The sequence below is a fragment of the Notamacropus eugenii genome, chromosome 4 (genome assembly GCF_028372415.1).
Source record: "Notamacropus eugenii isolate mMacEug1 chromosome 4, mMacEug1.pri_v2, whole genome shotgun sequence".
Lineage (NCBI taxonomy): Eukaryota > Metazoa > Chordata > Mammalia > Diprotodontia > Macropodidae > Notamacropus > Notamacropus eugenii.
Window position 1 is genome coordinate 73,646,687 of NC_092875.1, and position 13,188 is coordinate 73,659,874.

At 40.6% G+C, this 13,188-nt stretch overlaps 1 protein-coding gene across 1 annotated transcript in view; it reads left to right on the forward strand.

Moving 5' to 3' along the window:
• The window catches only part of LOC140499919 (disintegrin and metalloproteinase domain-containing protein 10-like), a 58,332-nt gene that overhangs the window by 16,948 nt on the left and 28,196 nt on the right, over positions 1-13,188 (forward strand). Inside the window, exon 6 of the mRNA XM_072601911.1 lies at positions 11,227-11,352. Within this exon, the coding sequence (XP_072458012.1) occupies positions 11,227-11,352 (126 nt within the window). The remainder of the gene's footprint in view (positions 1-11,226; positions 11,353-13,188) is intronic.

The window sequence follows — 13,188 nt, forward strand, 5'->3', positions numbered from 1 at the left end:
TCCCTTGCCATTTAAGTGATAGACTTAAAAGACTTCATATTCATCTAGGCTGAAGAGACTTAAGATTTTAGCCTGACTAGTGAATCAGCACCTGTTTTTAGACTTGGAAACCAATGTGTAAAAAGTGATGCATTGCTGTGATGATCTTTCCATTTTTATAGATGTTTTGTTCCCCCAAATAACTTCCTTATCCATGAAATGCATTGTGAGGAAACTGAGTCAGTGAAGAATATTTCCAAAGCTAATAATAATGGTAGCAATAATGAAGAATGAAGATGCCTTCAATAGCAATAGGGAAGTGGTACCTTTCAGGGTGGGTAGAGAAAAAGATCATGAATTCTGTTTTGAACATGTTGAGCTGAAGTGCCTACAGGAAATCCAGTTTGAAATTTCAGAAACGTGTGAGATAAAATCATTCTCAGATTAAGACCTTTCATATAGCCTTTATTCTATTCTGATATATTGTGGCAATATTTGCATGTGGAAAGGCTAGGAATTCATTGAGCAGTTTGCAGAGGCACCTCACCTGGTGGCTTCTCCAACTGGTATTTTGTGTTTGGGGAAAGGGGAGGGAACTCTAGGAACTAGGGCTGGATAAGTAAATCTGCATAGCACTAATAATTGAACCCATGGGAATTAAAGTGGTGAACAGGATCATAAACATGGAACTGGAACGAATATTAGAGATAGATAATTGAACCCAAGCCTCCTCTCATTTTACCAATGAGGAAATTGAGGCTCACAGTAATTAAGTTACTTGCCCTTGGTCACAGAGCTAGTAAGTGACTGAGGCAGAATCTGAGTCAAGGTATCCTGACTTAAAGTTTAACAGTCTATCAAGAGAGTAAGAGATGGGTAGAGACTAGGGATGGAGAGAGGGAGAGAGAGAGAGAAAAAGAGAGAGAGGGAGGGAGAAAGAGGGAGGGAGAGAGAGAGAGAGAGAGAGAGAGAGAGAGAGAGAGAGAGAGAGAGAGAGAGAGAGAAGGAAGAGGCCAGGTAAAAGGAGAGAGAGGGAGAGAAAGAACTCCTAGGACAAGACCTCAGGATTATACACTCACACAGTTAGGGGATGGGATATGGATGATGACTGAGCAAAGGTGACTGATAAAGAATAGTTAGACTAGTAGGAAAACCAAGAAAAAGTACTATCATGAAAACCCAAAGAAGAATGAACAATCCAGTGGGAGAGGGTGTCCAGCAGTGGACAAGTGTCCAGCAGGTAAGATGAGAACTAAGCAAAGGCCATTAGATCTGGCAACTGAGAGTAGTTATGGAGAATGTAGTTTCAAATGAGTGAAGAGTTCTAAAACTGGATTGCAGAGGGTTAAGCAGAGAGCAGGAAGAGAACTGGAGTTGTTTTTCCCCCCCTCAGAGTTTGTTTAGGAAAGAGAGAAGGCATATAAGATAATGGCTTGATGTAGAATCAGATGAAATTTTTCTACCTATGGAGGAAACCTGAGACTGTCTTCTATGGACCCTCCCATCTTTGACTTTTCATGTTCTAGAGTCCCTCCCAATTCTGATATTCTATGTTCTGTGTTCTAAGGATCTGATATTCTCTATCCTATATTCCAAATATCCTAATGTTATATGACTCTCAGTCAGGCAATCCACAAGCATTTATTAGGCACTTATTATTTGCCAGATATTGTGCTGCGTGCTGAGGATTCAAAGAAAAACAAAGACCTGATCCCTGCCCTCAATAAATTCACACTTTAATGGGGGAAATAAAATTCAAACAAGTATTTTATATGTATATGTATGTGCATATGTATGTCTATATATATAGACACATATGTGTGCATCTCTCTCTTTCTGTGTGTGTGTGTGTATATGTTGAGTAGGTGGTTGTAATCTCAGAAGGAAGGTTCCAGGAAAGACTTGCAGAAGATAAGACTTGTGCTCAGTCATGAAGGAAGCCAGTGAAATCAGCGAGTTGAGATGAAGAAAGAGAGTGTTCCAGGCTGGGGGGAAGTAAAAGACCAGTGAAAATCTAGGGAAGAACAGCTAGACTAATGTTACTGGACCATGGACTACATAGAGGTAGGAAGGGTTTTAAATGCTTGTCAGCTGGAACCTCCCCCTGCTGTTGTCTTCACACTGTCAGGCCCCAATAACCAGCACCCCAGTGCCATTTAACCACTTAAAAAGGGATATTGTCCTGTGTACAAGGAAATGTGAAACATATAGCGAGATAGTAAAGCAAGCTAGTTTTATCAAATGGAAATATTCACCAAAAGAAGTCATCGTGGTCAGAGAGAATGGACCCAGGACAGAGTGCAAGGGTCTTGGATGGGAGTTAGGTGCCTTGTTGGGGCCCTAGAGGGAATGAGGTATCCCTTCCTAAACCAATAAAGTTTAGTGGGATAGGATTTTTATCTTGGCTGAACAGGACTAGGTATTGGGGGAAGCCAGCAAGAAGGCTGGATCCAGATCTGGTGTTAACTCATGCCACTGAGAGGAGGGAAGACTCCAAGGGAACTGGTGGCTAATTGTTATTCCCACCAATGGAAAAAGGGTTTTGAGTAGTTTCTGCAGCTCTTTCACTGACAAGTCACTCAGGAGTTTTGCACTATCCTACTGTGGTAGGAAGGCTATTGGGATCATTATAAATCTTTGAAGATGTAAGAGCAAAAGTGCAAACATCTCTCTATCACACCTCATGGTATATATACCCTCTTCTATACCATCTCCATCTCTGGGGATAAAGAGCTGAAATAGAGCACTGTCACTACACAGCTCCTGCCAAATTTACCCCCAGATGCTGGACTAGCAGTGTATGAGTCCTTTTCTCACTTACCCTTGGATTGAATCCTGCAGGCTGCTCTTTGCTCCTCAGGACATTCATGCTGAGCTGGGAAGCCTGGATGCCCAGAGTCTTACCTTCCTGACCTTTTGAAACGTGCAGTGTTGGAGTCTCTAGATTGTTCTGTTTTACCCAGACAGCAGAAGCCCTTATGGAAAAGCTCCAGGAATATTGGAAGTTTATGGTGCCATGACCCTGGATACCTGGCTGAGAGCCGAGATCCCCTGAAGACTGTAGAGCTCTGGCCTAAAATACTCTAATGGAACCTGAAGACCACAAGACAATCAGTCCAAACACTCCAAGGTGGAGGGACTGGAATCTTTTAATATTCTGAACACAAATATATCAGGGAAAGTGGAATGAGTGTAAAGAGCCAAGGAAATCAAAGTCAGAACCAAACAGTCCTGAACACCTATCAGAAAGTGAAGGAGGGGCTTGAGCTTGGTCCTGGCACAAAGTCCCAAAACAGGAGCTGAGGCTAAGATATGGTAAGTAAATGGAAGAAGGCACCAGACACTATAAAGAAATATTATGTCAAGAGACAAGAAAGTAACTGTACAGAAGCTATAAGCAGAATCTTTGAGCAGGGGGAGGAACTTGGCTAAAGCATTACAAGAATGCTTGGAAGAAAAAAGATACAGTAAAAAAAAGTGAAATGAGAGTTTAGGAGGAAAATAATGAAAGACTAAATAGCTTAGAACAGAAGATAGAAAGCCTTACTCAAGTAGCAAACTTCTGTAAATTAGAACAAGGCAAATAGGACTCAGTGACTCTGGGAGAAACTAAGAAATATTAGAACAAAATTAAAAGATTGAAAAGATAGAAAAATGTAGGATATCACAATTAATCTGGAAAACAGATTAAGGAGAGAGAATTTAAGAAACACTGGACTCCCTGAAAACTCTGACCTAACAAAATCCACAAAAATATATTTTAAAAAATCACAGCTGAGCATCACCTAGATCTATTTTAACCAAAGAGCAAAATGGAAATAGAAAGGAGGTACTACCTAATGACCTCAAAGTGAAAACTCCCAAAAATATCATAGCTAAAATCCAAAGCCTCAGGTCAAAGAAAAAATATTGCAGGCATCCAGAAAGAAAGAACTGAAGTACCAAGAACCATACTCAGAATTACTGGCAAGACTTGTCAACAATTACAGTAAAGGAGAGAGAATATTGGTTTATCACATTCCAAAATGCAAAAGGCAAAGGTTCACAATCAAGAATAACTTAAAAATGGAATATGAACAATATGCTTGTATCAATAGATTCATGAGAAAAAACTCACAACTTTTTACAAATTGCATTTATTTCTGTTAAAAACATAAAAAGCCTAGAAAAATGTACTTTTTCTTAGTTTGGTAAATTTGTCTAAAACTAAGAATGATCATTATCTATAATGGAGAAATGCAAAATACCTTTGCAGTAATATCAGGGATAAAGTAAGGCTGTCCTTTATTACCACTATTATTTGAAATAATTGTAGAAATGTTAACTATAGCAATAAGAAGGGACCTAAATATAGGCAAAGAGGAAACCATAGTGTTGCTTTTTGAAGAGGAGATGATAGTCTATTTAGAAAAACCTAGAGATTTGACTAAAAATTAGCAGAAACATACCCACAAATCATCTATTTTTCTATGTATTATCAACAGTAAGGAAGGAAAGAAAGAAAAATTCCATCCAAGTGACTATGGAATCTTTCAGGAGTTGTCTTTAAGGTATGCCCTAGAATTATGTAAATACAACTAATAAAAAATACTTGTTATAGAAATAAAGCCAAGCCTGAGTAATTGTAGAGGTATTAATTGCTCATGGTTGGGCCATGATGACATAATAAAAATTACAATACTATCTAACTTAATTTTATTTATTAAGTGCCATGCCAATCAAAAATACTGAAAGGTTATTTTTATAGCACCTAAAAAATAATAACAAATTAATATGAAGGGAAAAAGGCTAAGATTCTCAAGGGAAATAATGAACAAAAAATGAGGAGAAGGGACCTAGCAGTACCAGATATCAAATTATACTACATAGCATTAATCATCAAAGCTATTTAGTACTGCTCAAAAAATCAAAAAGTTGATCAGATCTGTTTACACCAAGTCCAGAAGAAGACAAACACATTAGCATAGTTTTCTTTAAACACAAAAACGCTTTCCTTCCCCCCTCCCTTACCCAACTAATGAGCTAAGGCTTAAGTGTTTAATAAAAACTACTGGAAAATGGAAATCAGTCTGCCAGAAAATAGATTTAGGGCAGATCAGCACCTCACACCATATACCACAATCATTGTTTGTCCTTTGTTTTTGAAAAGGACCAATGACATCGTGGGGTGATGTCTCAACTTTCAAGTGAATTGGATTTAAGTGAGGCAGGATTGCGTAGTCATCAGCCTCATTCTTCCAGAATCATCAAAGTCCAGTGACAACATTAAAGTCAGGATGATTGATGATGGCCTGGGATGCAGTGGATGACCACATCATCTTTGATGTCTGACCATCCTCTAAGTATTCCATATCACCTGCTTTAGCTGCTGGCAAAATTGTTCTCATCTACCCATTCTGCCAGGGGAAGTCTTCACATGCTTAGGGTAGACATTCCCCCAACTCAGTGATAGGTTTACAGCACGCCAGTTATCCTCAACCTGGTTTAGTCCATCTGCCAAGATGGTTTTACTGGTGTGTGGTCACTATGGACACTACAGCTTCTTGGAGCCACATGTGAGAGTTGGGTGATAGGTGGATAAGCAGCCCTGAAAAGGATTCAGTAAACCTTCACACCAGAGGTTCTAGTGCTCCCTGAACACCCCATAGTTGAAAGAGTACTAATTAGATTTGGCATCATAAGGTCTGGGTTAAAATCCATTACTAGCCATGTGATTAGGAGTGAATCATTTAACCTCTGAACCTCAATTTCCTCATATGGTAAATGGAGTTAATTATAAACTCTCTCAGAAGGCTTTTGAGAGCGTAAAATAAAATAAATGTATGGAAAGTATTTTGTCACTATAAAATGATAGGTAAGCCATAATTGTCATGTAGCCTCCCCTATCCTGCCCCCTCCCCCAAGGTTTCTTTCCCAGTCCCAATTTGTACTGACAGTTTGAGTGCCCATGTTCTAGGAGTAACCTTGAGACCTTGGGAGTGTTTTTCTAGTACAGTCCTTCAGGATACCCTACCAGTGTGTACCATTATTGACCAGTTAGTTTGAGTTTTTATTGTTTAGTTGGGGGTATTTACTACTGCTAAAAACAGATGTATAAAACATCCCTAAAAATAGGGGACATACTCTTCTCTAAGTACATAAAGAATACAGAGAACAGTGAGATCAAGCTTAGGGAACATGTGGCAGAGGAATAACAGCTCCTGGTCAGAGGGAAACCCTTTTCTCCCTTCATAGAGTCTTTATGAAACTTCCCTTAGGTATGGAGCTTTCTACTGGGCTTTGGAGGTTTATGTAGAGTTCTCAACATGCCTTTCCTCCATATTTCTTGTTTCTTCAACAGTCACTACTGTCCCTAGAATACTACTACTGTCTCCAATGGGATGTTCAAGTTTTTTGACATTTAAAAGTTCACAGAGGGTGCAGCTAGGTGGCACAGTGGATAGAGCTCAGGAATCAGAAGGACCTGAGTTAAAATTTGATTTCAGACACTTATTATCTGTGGGCAAGGGTCATTAAATCCCTATTGCCTCAAAAAAAATACACAAGGTATTGTGGATGGGGATGGGGAGGAGAGACTCTCCTTCCTTCCCCCGCTCCATATGAAGTGATTCTCTTTTAGGAGGATATACCACAATACATGGTATTTTATCCAAATGGGTAGATGACCTAAATATAAAAGACTGCATCATAAACAAATTAGAGAGGCAGGGAAGGTGATACCTTTCACAGCTATGGATAGAGGAAGATTTCTTGACCAAACAAGGGACCAAAAGGATAAAAGGAGAAAAAAAGAACTTTTAAAAAATAAAATTAAAAAAAAATCTTTCACTATTGATGCATTTAAAATTGGAAAGGAAATGGTGAATAACTGAAAAGAAAAAAAATCTTTGCAACAAGTTTCTCTGTTAAAGGTCTGATGTCTGAGAAATGTAAGGAACTGATTTAAATTTTTAAGGAGAGTCATTACCCAACAGATAGAAATAAGAAAGGATATAAAGAATCATTTCTCAAAAAAGAGGGGGTCATTGCCAGCCATCTTGACCTATGTCTTGCCACTGGACTCCAATGACTGGAGGAGTGAATGAGGCTGATGACTTTGCACAGCTCTGCCTCCCTCAAATCCAATTCACTTACAAGTCAAGACATCACCCCCCCCCCCGATGTCATTGATCCTCTTCAAGAATGAAAAATGAACGACAAACAAGCAACAAAAAAGAAAAGCAAGCTATCAATAAACATATGGGGGAAAATGTTCCAAGTCAAACAGTAAGAGAAATGCAAATTAAAGCAAACCTGAAGTTCCACCTCAAATCCATCAGATTGACAAAGATAACAAACAAATTAAAAAAAGAAAATGGCAATTATTGTAGGGGATTTGGGAGGACAGGCAAACAAATACATTAGTAGTGAAGTTGTGAACTGGTATAGCTATTCTAGAAACCAATTTGGAATCATACCCTCCCAAATCAGTAAAATGTGTATATCCTTTGACCCAGTGATAGCGTTATAAGCTGGTATATATGCCTTAAATAGATATTTTTTAAAAAGCAGAGGACTCGTGTATGGTTTACAGTCATGGAACCATAGAAGTTCAGGCTTGGAAGGGTCCTCAGATTTCATTTTTATCTTACTCCTACCTTAATAAGAGCCATCTGTATAACACTCCAAACTTAGGGTTTTCTAGTTGGCATTTGAAGATCTCCAGTCAGTGGTAACTAATTCCCTTTGAAAAGTCCATTCCACTTTAGGATGACTCTGATTGTTAGGAAAATTTTCCTCATATAACATCCCTCATGGGGCTCCTCTCCTGCCTAGTTCTCACTGGTGGTCCAGTTTTCCAAAAGGCAGTTACTATTATTCTTTCAGGGTAATCCTGAAGGTTTAATCATGTTGCTCATGAGTCCCAACTAGTGTGTTTCCCATGAACAACCATGCCACCCAGAATTCATTTACTTTTCCTCAAAAGATATTTACTAAGCAGGTCTAGCTAGCATAATAGAATTACTAAGCAGGGTATGTAGGTGGCACAGTGGATAAAGAGCTGGGCTTGGAATCAGGAAGTCTCATCTTCATGAGATCAAATCCAATCTCAGACACTTACTCGTTGTATAACCCTGGGCAAATCATGCAACCTTGTTTGCTTCAGTTTCCTCATCTGTAAAATGAGCTGGAGAAGGAAATGGAAAATCACTCCAGTATCTTTGCCAAGAAAACCCCAAACAGGGTCATGAAGAGTCAGAAATGACTAAAAAATGACATAAGTAGATAGAATAATAGATACCACACATTTCCTTCAAACCAAGAGCATACTTTCTTCTTACTCACACAAGGTGCCCAGGGGAGAAAGAACTCAAAAATAAAGCAAAAAGGTAATGATGTAGAGAATACGTAGCCCTGGGAGTCTTTTTTTTTTCTAAATTACATAAAGCCCTCCTGAAGTTCTCTTCTGGTCGTGGCTTTGGTGATGGACAAATTGCTATGCTGATCATCTAGGCATGCTCCTTGTCGGTGGTGGTATCTTGACAGGACAGGTCAGTACACTGCTGAACTGGTCAAGTAGGACAATGCATGTGTCCTGGCTCCTCACTGGGTTCAGCTGTTGCTGAGCTAATTTGCTCAGCAGCTTTCTAGACCTTGCAATGCACACAAGGTCACTTCTTGAGCATGTCCATCTCAAGGTTGCTACTTAGTCATCCTCCAAATCTGGTGCCCATTGCTATCCCTTTAATGGACTCTGCCACTGACTCCCAATTGGTAGTGGAACCTTAGATGACCTAAACTTATTGTTCAACTCATTGTTATTGTCTGGACACATTCACCTCAGAGTATCCATGCTCCTAATATCAGGAAAGAATTGTTCACACTTGAGGAGGGCCAATGACATCATGATATTGGGGTCAAGGTTCAATACAAGCTTGGAAGGCTCTACTACAGGCTGGGCACATTGTTCATTTGAACATTTGGGATGGAGATGTCTAGATTTGTACATTTCACATTTCCTTTGTGCTACTGCAATTCTGCTTTGCTTATAAAGTACAGTGCCTTCTTTGATGTGGGCATACCATACTGGGGGGAGTCCTATGCCAGCATCTCCCATGTCTTACAACTTATGCTAAAGTTCTTCAGAGAGACCTTGAGAGTATCCTTGTATCACTTCTGACCTCTGTTTGAGTGTTTGCTTTGTGCTAGTTCTCCATAAAAAATCTTTGAGATAAGCATACATTTGGCATTCAGGTTACATGGCCAGCCCATTGGAGTTGCATTCTTTGCAGTAGAGTTTGAATGCTGGGCAGTTCAGCTCAAGAGAAGACTTCAGTATCCTGTACCTTATCTTGCCGGGTGACCTTCAGTATCCTCCTAAGACAGTTCAAATGGAAGCCATTCAATTTCCTAGCATGGTGCTGGTAGACTGTCCAGGTTTCACAGGCATACAACAATGAGACCAGCACCATGGTTCTGTAGACCTTCAGTTTGATATGCAGCCTAGTACCTCTTCTCTCTCACACTCTTTTTGGAGCCTCCCAAATGTTGAGCTAGCTCTGGCAATGCATGTGTCAACCTCATCATCTATGTGTCCATCCCTGGAAAGTATATGACCAAGGTAAGTGAAGTTATCCATAACATTCAAAATTTCTCCATTTGCTATAACCAGTGGTTCAAAATATGGGTGGTGTGGTTCTGACTGGTAAAGAACATCTCTTTTCTTGCTGTTGGTTGTCAAGCCAAAATTAATACTAATGTCAGAGAATCCATCCATACTCTGTGTATCTCAGCCTTAGAGGCTGTACTGAGTGTACAGTCATATGCAAACAAAAAGTTGGGCACCAATTCTCTCTCTACTTTAATCTTTTCAAATTACGTAGTGTATGGGGTGTTCAGGGAAGACTACTGCTTTATTGTGAGGGCTGGCTAAGTCCTTTTCAGGGTTGCTCATCTACCTTTGGTGTCCACTTGGCACCCAGCTCTCATCTGGGACTCTAAGAAGCTGTAGCAGGCACAGTGCCCACACCCCAGTAAAACTATCTTGGCAGATGGTCTAGGTTGAGGGTAATTGACAGGCTGTAAACCTGTCAGTGAGTTTGGGAAATGTCCACCCCAAGCATGTGAAGACTTCCCCTGGCAGAATGGGCAAATGAGAACAATTTGTGCCAAAGGGACCACATAGGTGCCTGAAGCAGGTGCTATGGAGTGCTTAGAGCTTGGTCAGATATCAGAGATGTCAAGGTCAGCCACTGCATCCCAGACTGTCACCAGTCATCCTGGCCTTCTCTTGTCACTGGACTTTGATGACTCTGGAGAAGGGAGGCTGATAACTTTGTGCAATTCTGCTTCACTTTAATCCAATTTATTCACAAGTCAAGACATCACCCATCGTCCACTATTTTTATATCTTACTCTCAGGAGAGAATAAATACAAAAAGACACAGGTAATCATATGCTCAAAGACAAAATGACTAGGTGAGAAACAAGGCTGACACCCTTTCCCAGGCCATTCTGTAGATCAGTTCAAAGAAGTCTTGCCTTCTTACTGAAAAAAATCTGCTTGTGAGTAGGGATTGTCTCATTCCTTGTACTTGTATCCTTAGCACCTGGCACACAGCAGGCCTTAATGGACCCTTGTTGATTGATTAATTGATGGATGGAAAGATGGGAAGATTGTTTCTTTTGTATCCATAACTAGTTATAGTCTAACAACTCCTGAGTTATCAGTTCCTTTGGTTCTGCAGTCAATTAGAAGACTTGGTCATCACAGTGTACTAATCCTTGAATCACTCATAGCCAGAGTCACCAACAATATCAGGTCCTTACGATCCCTATTTCCTTCAAAACTCAACTCAAGCACCACCTTTGCATGGAGTCGTCCCTGATCTCTCCAGATCTCTGTGCTCTTGCCTTCAAACTCACCTTGTAGTTATTGGGTATATATTCTGTAGTTACTTATGTATTATCTCCCACAATAGAATATAAACTCATTTCAAGCAGAAATGGTTATATTTTGGTCTTTGTCTCTCCAAGGCCCAGTATAGTTCCTAACACAGAGCAAGTGTTAAATGCTTGATGATGGACGGGGAAAGGAAGAAATGGGAACAGGGATTTTATATAATGTCTACTTATGTGCTAGGCACGGTGCTCAGCACATTCATTTGATGCATTAGATAAATAGATGGATGAAGACCCAAAGCCATCTGTGAGGTACCAAGAGGGCACCAAAAGTTCTTGTTGACTAATTGATTCTCATCTCCCCAGGAGGAGGAAACATTACCAAGAGAGAGAAGGAGCCTTGATCACTCCAGGACATCATGTCTCATGTACTTCAAAGCTGACTTTTTGTTTTACCAGAGATTTGGGAGTGTGGAATCTGTGGTTGCTCAGGTGAGCTCTGAGAGGGCTCTGACAGAGGCTCATCTACCCCTCTGATACCTTTTAGGATCTGGGAACTGGGAGATCCATCCCAAGGGAAGATAAAGGGAGCTGGTCCTAGGGAGAAAAAAGCAGAGGGCAGTGGCATGGATCCCACTCCCACCCCCGACCTCAGATCCACATCAGTGTAATGTAGTAGGAAAAACACCAGAGACATAGAGACCAGGATTTGGGTCATGGCACTGTCACTTATATCTATGTGACCTTCAGTGGTTTCAAGTCCCATGTCTGGTATTTAATAGCTTTGTATCCCTAGGCAAATTGCTTTATCTCTCCGAGGTCCAATTTCCCCATTTGGAGAAAAGCTGTATTACTATTTGCAGTACTGACCTCACAAGGTTATTGTGAGGGTATGCACTATATGGACCCTAGCACTGCAGGGATATGAACTTTTGGTCTGTCGGCCAGACTGCATCTATTGTCCAAGGACCAACCTGGCCACATTTGGGGAGGGGTGGCACTAGACAGCTGGGGTTTGGTTGTTCCATTGTTGGGTTTTTGACCACAGCAACATGTGAAGACCAGCTACGAAAGTGTGGATCTATATCACAGAGTACCCATATTGATAAGAGGGCTTTTACTCCCTTTTTTTGTTTGTTTGTTTTTTGGAGGAGGGAGGTGAGGCAGTTGGGGTTAAGTCACATGCCCAAGGTGACACAGCTAATAAGTGTCAAGTTTCTGAGGTCAAATTGAACTCAAGTCCTCCTGACTTCAGGGCTGGTGCTCCATTCACTGCACCACCTAGCTGCCCCTTTTATTCCTTTTTTGAGAGGCAGTGGGGTGTAGTAGCCAGAGAGCTAGCCTCAGAACCAGAAAAACCTGGGTTTGAGTCTCTGCTCTGACCTACACTGGGTTGTGTAATCCTGTAGGTAGCCCTCCAACATTATAAGTTGATGAGAAGGTGCCTGCCTGCAGCGGTAGAGGGACTTTTTCTCATCTGGCATTTCCCAACATCACTGACCTCATAGATCCCTATTCTCCAGCACAGCTGGTATCATTGCTTCTGGAAATGAAAATATATCTTTAGATCCACAGCCAGCTGTGTGGAGCTCTGAAGTCTGGCTGGCTGGTGTAGGCAGACGTATCAGAGGACTGTGCAAGAGGGGAAGGACCAGTATTTAATAAGAATTCCTCAAGTTCATGTAGGTGTTTACAATTCAAAAAACATTTTTACTTCTATTATCTCATCTGATTCTCACAATAAGCAGTCATCTCAAGGGACTAGGAAGGAAGTTTGTAAATTTTGTTCAATCAATTGATCATGAATCGCATATTAAGCTCTAGTGGAAAGAGTCGAAGGAAAAGGGTTTAAATCCCAGTGCTATTTATTAACTATGTGTCCTTGAGGAAGTCACTTATTTCCTCTGGGCCTCAGTTTCCTTATTTGCAAAATTAGGGAATTGGACTAGATGATCTCTGAGGTTCTTTCTAACCCTTAATCTGCTTTCCTATGATCTCCCCTACGCAGGTAGTCCAGGGAAGTAGTAGTTCAATAATAGCTCAGACTTCCTGGTCTGGGCATGCTTAGTTGAAGAAGTAATGTGAAGTAAAGAAAATGATACTAGACTGGAAATAAAGAGACCTGGTTTCTGATTTCAGTTCCAGTTCTGGCACTCGTTTTCTGTGTGACCTTGGGTAAGTCATTAGCTTTCTCTGAGCCTCATTTTTCTCCTCTGTAATATTAAAGAGTTGGAGTATCTGAAGCCTAAAGCTGTTTGCAGATCTAACATTCTCTCTAGCTTCCCAAGTTCTTTCAGTCCCCATAGTCTGTGTTCTGTGTTCTCTTAA